At 45.5% G+C, this 10,066-nt stretch overlaps 1 protein-coding gene across 2 annotated transcripts; it reads right to left on the minus strand.

The window, feature by feature from the left end:
- Window positions 1–3,636: 3,636 nt before the first annotated feature.
- On the minus strand, window positions 3,637–9,685 carry CD14 (CD14 molecule). 2 transcript variants are annotated; one of them, XM_072749803.1, is made up of 3 exons: window positions 9,078–9,218; window positions 8,038–8,988; window positions 3,637–5,321 (listed from the first exon to the last, which is right to left on the minus strand). In XM_072749803.1, exons 1-3 carry the CDS (start codon window positions 9,078–9,080, stop codon window positions 5,301–5,303), a joined length of 975 nt encoding a protein of 324 aa, XP_072605904.1. In that variant the 5' UTR covers window positions 9,081–9,218; the 3' UTR covers window positions 3,637–5,300. The 2 variants fall into 2 exon arrangements, with proteins under 2 accessions (XP_072605904.1, XP_025873307.1); XM_026017522.2 differs by lacking the exon at window positions 3,637–5,321 and having other exon boundaries at window positions 6,925–8,988; window positions 9,078–9,685.
- Window positions 9,686–10,066: the final 381 nt, after the last annotated feature.

Raw genomic sequence — 10,066 nt, forward strand, 5'->3', positions numbered from 1 at the left:
TTAATGAAGGTGGTAAGGATATATATTCTTGTTATGTTGCTCACCTCAAGGCAAAAGCACCCAGTCTTTGACTACTATGATATCAACTGCCTTTTTTTTTGTAGATGTTTTCGATCATGTTGAGGAAATTCCCTTCTCTTTCTAGTTTGTTGGGTGTTGTTGCTTGTTTGTTTGCTTTTCGTGAAACATGTTAGATTTGATCAATTGCTTCTGTGTTTATTTAGATGATCATATTTTTATGTTTTATTCTGATATGATATGGTATATTACATTAATTGATTTTCAGATGTTAAACCAACTTTGCATTCCTGGGATAAATCCCAATTGGTCATGATATATAATTCTTTTTTATTCATTCTTCTTATAAATTGCTGGAGTCAGTTTCTAGTATCTTATTGGGGATTCTTTCATCCATATTCATAAGGGATATTGGACTGTAGTTTTCTTGTGATTTGTCAAGCACTCTTCTTTTTTTAAATTTTTTTTATTTTTTATTTATTTATGATAGTCACACACACAGAGAGAGAGAGAGGCAGAGACACAGGCAGAGGGAGAAGCAGGCTCCATGCACCGGGAGCCCGACGTGGGATTCGATCCCGGGTCTCCAGGATCGCGCCCTGGGCCAAAGGCAGGCGCTAAACCGCTGCGCCACCCAGGGATCCCCTGTCAAGCACTCTTCTTAAACATAATCACAATATCATACCTGTCATATACAATACCATACTTTAAAAAAACACTAGTGATTTTTTTTATATCCTCAAAGATTCAGGTAAGTGTTCAAATTTCTTCCACTGTAGGTAATTTGAGGTGGCTCATAAAGAGCCCCCCCCCCCAATCTAGAGAATAAGGGAGTTCTGATCATGAGAAGTGGTGGGAGGGTGTTAGAGAAAAAAAATTCTCCATGGGAAAGAGCATAAAATCTTGACTCAGGGTATAAGGACTTCTTAGGAAAAGAATTGACGTCTGTTTGGTTCCAGATGACAACACAGGAACAAAAGAGGAAGCCATGGAGACTGATTTTGGCTGAGAAATGGAAGTCCTAAGGCCCCAGTCCTACCCTTGCAATATATAATTCATTATATCACACCAGATATCCAAATTCATTGTACATGTGGAAGTGGGACCCTTGCTTCTCTTAATCTATCTCTCACTCCTTGTTACTTCCTTCTTTGTCTAGAGCACATTTTTCAGCCTTGCCCTTAATAACATAACTTGCTCAATCCTTGCATGTTATTTGGGCTGCCCTGTGCACCCACCCTCAATTTTGCTCTGCCAGTTTTTAAGCACCACCCCCCCCAGAAGAAATCTACACAGGCTGTAGATTCAGTGTATCAGTGGGAGAAGGTGAGTTCAGGATTTTTCCGCATCACCATTTTGAACAAGAACCTCTACCCACCCCCAATTTTTAATTAATGAATCCTACTTCTAGGCTGTTGTACACTATCAGATCAGAAAATACCACCTGCCTGGTGGGTGATTAGAACCTAGCCACTGGAACTGTGACAAATAGTTTACGGTCTCCAACCTCAGTTAGGCAAATATTTTTATTTGACCTTAGTGAAGCAAAATGCTAATCAATCTTTTCTCACTTAACTCATGGCAGCAATAAAAGCCCTCAGCCCACTCTTTCCATTCATTCAATCTATTTTTTAGTAAAGATTTATGGACCATCTACCATGTGCCGGGCACTGTCTTAGCACTGTCTTTGGGACTAGAAATTCAGAAGTAAACAAGATTGATACAACTGTTGCTCTCAGCAGTTGTCACGGAGCTTCCAATATAATACTCAACAAACAAAAAAGCTATCAATAAAGAAGATGATTTCTAATTGAGATTAATGCTGTGAATAAAATAACATAGGATGTTGTAATCAGAATGATGAGGCAGGATGTCAGATGAGGTGACATTTGAGTTGTATCCTGAGCAATGAGGTGCCTGCCATAGGAAAATCTGTATTTAGAGCTTCAGTTTGGTAGAAGTTCCACAGGAGCATCTTTGCCCAGATACTCTGCCTTCCAGCCTGGTGTCTACAAGTTGACTGTTTGTATGCTTGCCCTAAGACCAACTATTTTACTGGTGGATTAGATACCAGTCCTTTTTTACCTATTCAAGGACATTCCTCCAGCAGCACTCCCTTCTTTCTCCTATATTATCAAGTTTTCCCTCTCTCTACTGGTTTAGTCCCATCTGCATACAACCATGCTATTTCTCTTATCTCCATTATCATGGGGTGCCTGAGTGGTTCAGTCAGTTAAGTGGCTGACTCTTAATTTTGGCTCATGGCATGATCTCATAGTTGTGGGGCAAGCCACAATGGGCTCCACACTCAGTGGGGAGTCTGCTTGAGATTCTCTCTCTTCCTCTCCCTTTGCTCCTCCTCCCACTTGCATTTACACAACCTCTCTCTCTCTCAAATACATACATCTTTTTAAAAAAAACAATTAACATAATGCCATACTCAATAGTGAAAGATTGAAAACTTACCATCTAAAATCAGGATCAAGACAAGGATGCCCACTTTTGCCACTTCTGTTCAACATAGTGGGATCCTAGCTAAAGAAATTGATCAGGAAAAAGAAATAAAAGGCATCCAAACTGAAAAGGAAGAAGTAAAATTATCTCTATTCACAGACAACATGATTTTACATGAGAAATCATAAAGAGGGGCACCTGGATGGCTGTCAATGAGGTGTCCAACTCTTGGTTTTGGCTCAGGTCATGACCTCATGCGTTGTGGGATTGAGCTTCTAGATGGTCTCTATGCTCGGTGGGGAGTCGGCTTCTCTCCCTCTGCCCCTCCCCCCACTCACTCATGCACATGCTATCTCTCTCAAATAATTTTTTTAAAAAAAGAAAATGATAAAGATTCCACATACAAAAAAAAACCCTGTTAGAATGAACAAATTCAGGAATGTTTCAGGATAAAAAATTAACACATAAAATCTAATGAGTTTCTATTTTTTAATTTTTAAAAATTTGAGAAAGAGAGAGGGAGAGAGAGCATGAGCAAGGAGGAAGAGCAGAGGGAGAGGGAGAAGCAGACTCTCCACTGAGCAGGGAGCCCCATGGGGGCTCAATCTCAGGACCTTGAGATTGTGAGCTGAGCTAAAAGCAGATGCTTAACCCACTAGGGCACGCAGGCACCCTCTGGTGAGTTTCTATATGCTAATAATGAACAATCTGAGCAGGAAATTAAGAAAAACAATTCCATTTACAATAGCATCCAAAAGAATAAAATACTTGGGAATTAACCAACGAAGTTAAAGACTTGTAGAGTGAAAACTACAAAACATTGCTGAAAGAATTAAAGACACAACTAAATGGAAAATCATTCCATTTTTATGGATTAGAAGACTTTAAATTTAAATGATTAAGATCAATGCTTACCAAAGCTCACACTTTCTCACCTCTCTCAAATCTTTGCTCAGAAGTCACATTCTCAGGTCTATTCTACACATTAATATAAAATTGTAATCTTTAACACTCTCCCTCAACACTCCTGATTGTTTTGCCCCTGCTCTATTTTTTCCCATAGTATTTATCTTCTAACACACTATAGATTTTACTCTCCCCACCGCAATGTGTAAGCATTTTAAGAACAGGGACTTTTGCTGCTCTGTTCACTAATGTATTCTCAGTACTTCTTTTTTTTTTTAAGATTTTATTTATTTATTCATGAGAGACAGGCAGAGGGAGAGAGGCAGAGACACAGGCAGAGGGAGAAGCAGGCTCCATGCAGGGAGCCGGAGGTGGGACTCGATCCTCCTGGGTCTCCAGGATCACACCCCTGGCTGAAGGCGGCGCTAAACCGCTGGGCCACTGGGGCTACTCTAATTAATTGAATTTAAATGAAAATATATGCAAATTTACGTGAGCTTGAGGATATCTGTGGGAGTAGCATTTCAGTCAGAAGCCATGGCAAGTACAAAGATCCTGAGGTCCTTGGAATGTTAAAGGAAACAATAAGAAGGCCACAGTGGTTGAAGCAGGGTGAGCAGAGGTGATAGGCAAGAACAGTATGAGAAAACTTGATAATAGCAGGGCCACATTATGTAGGGCCTCGTAAAGCAGTGCTACACAAAATATCATCCAAGGCAAGTGCCAGCCCATACACTATTTGTTACTGCACTATGAGGAGGTAAGTTTAAAAAGTCAAGAATGGGGACACCTGGGGGGCACAGTAGTTGATCGTCAGCCGTTTGGTTCAGGTCATGATCCCAGGGGCCAGAAGTCCCTCATTGGGCTCCCCACTTCTTCAAGAGGGAGCCTGCTTCTCCCTCTTGCCTATGTCTCTGTCTCTCATGAATAAATAAAATCTTTTAAAAAAGTCAAGAATGAATGTTTAGATATTTTTATGAAATTTCACATTGCAGCAATTTCAATTATATTTTATAAAAATATCGTCCACAATGGATTGCAACTTTATTTTTTTTAATTTATTTAGAGATTTTATTTATTCATGAGAGACAGAGAGAGAGGCAGAGACACAGGCAGAGGGAGAAGCAGGCTCCATGCAGGGAGCCCGACGTGGGACTCGATCCTAGGATCCTGGGATCAGGCCCTGAGTCAAAGGCAAGACGCTCAACCACTGAGCCACCCAGGCGTCCCAGATTGCAGCTTTAAAAAAGAAACTTGGTCCCTTGTCAAAGTGAGTTTGAGAAGCACCATAAGTATAGAGCATAGTAAGGACTTCAGCTTTTGCACTTAATAAGCTTAAGAACCATTTTTCTCTATTTAGAGAGATATCACTAAAAGCATGAAGGGATTTAGAGATAATCCTGCAGGATGTGAGGAGTCATTAATGAGTTTTAAGTGGACAGTAACTGGAAGCAGTTGTGTGTTTGAAAAAGCCCACAGGTTGCCACATGGAGGATGGATCAGCAGATTCTAAGGGAGCACCGTGGAGGTTATTGAATGAGTCCAGGTGAGAAAGGATGAGAACCTGACCAGGACAGCAGCATAGGAATGTGAGGGAAGGAGGCTCCAAGAGCTCTGAAAGAGGCAGAACCCGATGGGTTCCAGGATGCTTGAATATGGGTGAAGATAAGATGCCTCAGAATTACGGTTTAGATGAAGCTGGTTTTACTCAGGGGGATGGAAATGCAAAAGAAAAAGAAGATTGGGGGAAGGGCATTTAAGAGCTTACAGTGCCTCAGGGCACCTGGGTGGCTCCATGGTTGATCTTCTGCCTTTGGCTCAGGGCTTGATCACGGGGTCCTGGGATCAAGTCCCATACCAGGCTCTCGACAGGCAACCTGCTTCTCCCTCTGCCTTTGTTTCTGCTTCTCTGTCTGTGTCTCTCACGAATAAATAAATAAAATCTTAAAAAGAAAAAAAGCATAAAGTGTCTCAGGGACCTCCCTGTGGAGAAATCCAGTAGCTACTGGTCTTTGGGGTTTAGATCTGACAAGACAAGTTTGGGCTGCATTCAAGAATTGAGGAGCCCTCAGTGTAGAAGTGGTATCAAAGTCATAGGCATGGGGAAGCTCCCTGAGCCCTGGAAGGGGTAGAGCAAGAAGTGAGACTACTAAAAAGGGAAACTTGGAAAACATCAGTCAGCATTTAAGGATGCAGGAAGCAGAGTCCCTAAAGGAGACAGAGACAAGGAGGAGGCCTGAGAACTTTTCAGGTGGGGGACATAGAAACAGAGTGGTCAGCAGTCTCCTATGCTTCCTTCCCTACCTTTGTCCCTGTCTCTTCTCAACATATTCTAACCATTCCACTCTGGTATTCTTTCTTTTCACACTGGCCCTTCGCTTTGCCTGGTTTTGTATTATTCCTGCTATATCCATGGGGTTTAGCATAGTGCCTGGCACATAATTGGCACTTGAATGAAGGTCTCCTGCTTCCATCACTGTGATCTCCAGCCTTTCCTAATCAGTTACATTTCCCAGATCTGGCCATATGCTTTCATGTTTCTGAGCCTTTTAAAGTACCCATTTTTTCCTGGGAATATCCTTCCTGAAGAAGCAATATTCACCTCTCAGGATCCAGATTAAATGTCTCCTTTTCTGTACAGCCTTCCAGAGGACCTCGTAGACTTGATCTCTCCCACTCACTGAATCACAGTTATCTTTTCTGTGTACATCCCCCTTATTGGATTGAGAATTCCCAGAGGATGTGGATGTTTTGGATTCATATCTGTATATCAAGATGGTAACACAGGGCCTAAGGTTGAGCAGGGGCATAACTCTGAGCATAACTTTGATGAAGAGTACTCAAAGCGGGATGGGATGCCTGGGTGGCTCAGCAGTTGAGCGTCTGCCTTCAGCTCAGGGAGTGATCACTGTCCAGGGATGGAGTCCCACATCAGGCTCCCCGCGAGGAGCCTGCTTCTCCCTCTGCCTAAGTCTCTGCCTCTTCCTGTGTCTCTCATGAAAAAAATAAATAAAATGTTGAAAGAAAAAGAGTGCTCAAAGCTAGTCAAATATAAGGAGCTGCTTGAGGTGGTTAGTTCTCGGATACCGGAAATGTTCCAAGAGGCTGGATGAAGTCTTCTTGGGGATACTCCAGGGGGTTTCCTAACTGGAATTGGCAGCTTATTTATCTGTCCCCATGGTTCTTTAGGTCTGTAGTATGGTATGTTGTAACTCTCCTATCAATGTTACTTTGAATCCTCCATTCCTATCTGTGTGGCTCTGGACGCTGGAGGGAGGCAGGCCAGAGGGCTGTGTTTATATCCCCCTCCCATCCCTGTCCCAGGTTCTCTGTGAGGCAGGTATCTAGCTCTCTAATGGATGTGGCTGTCTCCTCGATGAAAAGAAGGGACGCCTAGAAGGAACAGTACCTCTTGGCTGATGCTCTGGGTCTCTGAGTTAATGTGGTTTGGAGGGCACATGTCATTAATTGTCCTGTGAAAGATCTAAGATGCTATGAAGGGTCTAAGCTGTTAGCCTATTTGCAAGTCAAAGATCCAGCCAGAAACAATTATACACACATTTATTAACCTAATGACAAAAATCTCTGGTTCAGAGACAGACTGTTTAATGACAGCATCTTCCAACAGCCCTCCATGTCCACATTCCCTATTAGATGACACAGTGAAAGCCTGGGTACCTATATGCACAGAGGGGCTTTACACAGCAGAAGAGAAACCCTGAAATTATGAAACTCACAACTTATGTAGGACAGATGGCAGAGTTGTCCCTTCTCTCTCTGGGTAGTGGGAGAGAGAAAGAGGGAGAATAAGCAGATAACTCTGCTTTGAAAGGGGGAGAAGCTGGCTCTTGGAAAGTGCACCAGAGAAGAAACATCCTGTATTTTCCTAAGCGTGTTTACCATTCAAATATCTTTTTAAACAAACAAACAAAAAGTCTTTTAAACTTTATTATTTATTTATTTTTTAAAGATTTTATTTACCCATTCATGAGAGACAGAGAGAGAGAGAGAGAAAGGCAGAGACACAGGCAGAGGGAGAAGCAGGCTCCTTGCAGTAGCCCGATGTGGGACTCAATCTGGCACCCCGGGATCACGGCCTGAGCCAAAGGCAGACGCTCCACCGCTGAGCCACCCAGGCGCCCCTCTTTTAAACTTTAACACAGGTGCAAGTAATCTCAGAAAGCCCAACTGCACAGAAACCCCCGTTTCTCACCACAGCCTAGATAGGCAACATTCCCTGCCCCTTCTGTCCTCTAAATTCTATTCTTAGGTTTCTAGGGAATTAGGATGAAAGAAATCTAAATATAATGGATTCCACATCCAGCACTGTGCCCCAGCAGACACCTAGTACCCACCCGTCGAGTGAATGACACGGATGGTTGTTCCAGATTTTAATGAAGATAGGGCTGCAGGTTGGTTGGTTAAAACGTCCTGATAGGGCTTTGCTGGAAGCAGGGCAATCTGAGGCAATTCATTCCTCTCTCCTGGGCCTTAGGCAAAGCCCCCCACCCTCTGAAGCACCGCGAGAGTTCCTGACATCCCCACCGCCAGGCTCGAACGCGCACAGGATGGGACCACTCCAGACGTCGTCGGGTTTTCTTGGTACTTGGGAGCTTCGGGGTCCAGAAAGGGATTCCCGTCCAGCGTCAGGTTACTCACCTTAGGCAGCTCTTCTAGCCGAGGCTCTCTGTTCAGCTTGTTGCACCTAAGATCAAGCACGCTAAGCCTGGCAGGTAGTCCCTTAGGCACCTGCCCCAGCCCAGAGAAGGACAAGTTGAGAGAGTCCAGTGCGCTGGGCCAGACACACGCAGGAGCGCCTGGGGCGGTAGCGCGCAGCGAGTTGTGGCTGAGGTCTAGGTGGCGCGGTTGCACACCCGCCACCGCCATCGCCGCGCACACGCCGTTCGGCGTATCCATTCCCGCGTTGCGCAAAACTAGAGCCTGGAGGGCCGGGAACTTTTGCGGACAGAGAGCCGAAGTCAGTCCGTGCTCTCCCAGTCCGGGATTGTCGGATAGGTCTAAGGTGGTGAGCGCCGGGAAGGTGCGGAGTTGTGCGCAGGAAAAAGCAAGCGAGTGTGCCTGCGCGATGTTCAGTACCTTGAGGCCCGGCTTCAGCCACCGCTGCAGTTCGGCGAGCCAGGCACTTCCCGTTGCCCACGACACGTTCCGGAGGGTGAGGGTGGACAGCGCAGGCCCAGTGGCTTCCAGAGGCGGCGGCGGCGGCGTGCCGGTTACCTCCAGGTCCTGGAGCGTCAGTTCCTTGAGGCGGGAGTACCCCAGCGCCCGCAGGAAGGCGGTCACCAGCACAGCAGGAACCTGTGCAGAGGCCACGGTGAGCCGCCGCAAACGCAGGGCCTTGACCATGTCAGCGTACTGCTTTGGGTCCGCGTCTGCGCCCTTTAGAAATTGTTCCAGGCTGCGGCCGCCGCCGTGGATCTCCACCTCGACGGCAATCATACACTGGAATGCGCTGGACCAGTCGGGCTGCGGATCCGTGAAGTTGCAGAAGCAGCGGAAATCGTCGTCATCTACTTCGCAGGGCTCTAGTGAGGTCTCAGAGACGCACAGCACCGGCGGCAGCAGCAGCAGCAGCAAGCAGGGTGTGCGCATCTAGGAAGAAAGCAGAGGTCAGGGCAGCCCCAGCCAGTCCCTGGGGTTCCTTGAGTAATTCCCTCTGGGCCCCAAGATCATCCACTCACCATGGTCAATCGGTGCTTCGAGCCTCTACGTTCCAGCGGGCTCGGGGAAGGGCTCCGGCTTCTTTCCTATACAGCGGCACTCAATGGTTTCTAGGTTCCACAGTATCTGTCCTCTTTGGCGGCCTGGGAGTTTATGCAACCCTTGGGATGTCACTCGGTTCCTTCCTCCGTGAACCCTGGTCACTCCCACGTCTCTGCCACCCAACCACTCCATGCACTACCCTTCCGGGAAATTTTGCAATGAAGGATGTTGCCAGGACTATAACAGGAAGGATCTTGTAGGGAATGTAGAGTGCAATGCCCCAGGCAGTGCCCTGATGAGTCAGACACCCCAGGCTTGTTTGCTAGCTATGGGGAAAGAAAGATCCCTAGTGCCTCAAGCCAAGACTCTCACCTCCCTCTGCCTATATTTCAGCGATGCAATTGGGGAGTTTCTCTAACTTTTCCCTTGCTGACACCAGTTCCAATCCCCTGAATGCCATCGGATATTTAAGTAGATAATTTTTTTGGAAGAGATTGCAAACCATCTATTAACTCCAAGAGATAGAATGAGATTCAAGAAAAGGAAGTTGGTTTGAAGAACAACTCTCTCTTCCCCTTTTATTTTTAAAGATTTTATTTATTTATTCATGACAGACACACACAGAAACAGAGAGGCAGAGACACAGGCAGAGGGAGAAGCCGGCTCCATGCAAGGGAGCCTGATGTGGGACTTGATCCCAGAACTCCAGGATCATGCCCTGAACCGAAGGCAGACGCTTTAACCCAGGCATCCCAAAGACTTGCTCTTTTTAAAACTTTATTAAGAAAGTAACCGCTTTCTTTAAAAAAAAAAAAAAGATTATTTATTTGAGAAAGACAGAGTAAGGTGAGGAGCAGAGGGAGTGGGAAAAGCATACTTCATGCTGAGCACCCAGACTAATGAGGGGCTGGATACCAGGATCCTGAGACCACAACCTGAGCTGAAACCAAGATCGGAATACTTGAAC

The sequence above is a fragment of the Vulpes vulpes genome, chromosome 2 (genome assembly GCF_048418805.1).
Source record: "Vulpes vulpes isolate BD-2025 chromosome 2, VulVul3, whole genome shotgun sequence".
Lineage (NCBI taxonomy): Eukaryota > Metazoa > Chordata > Mammalia > Carnivora > Canidae > Vulpes > Vulpes vulpes.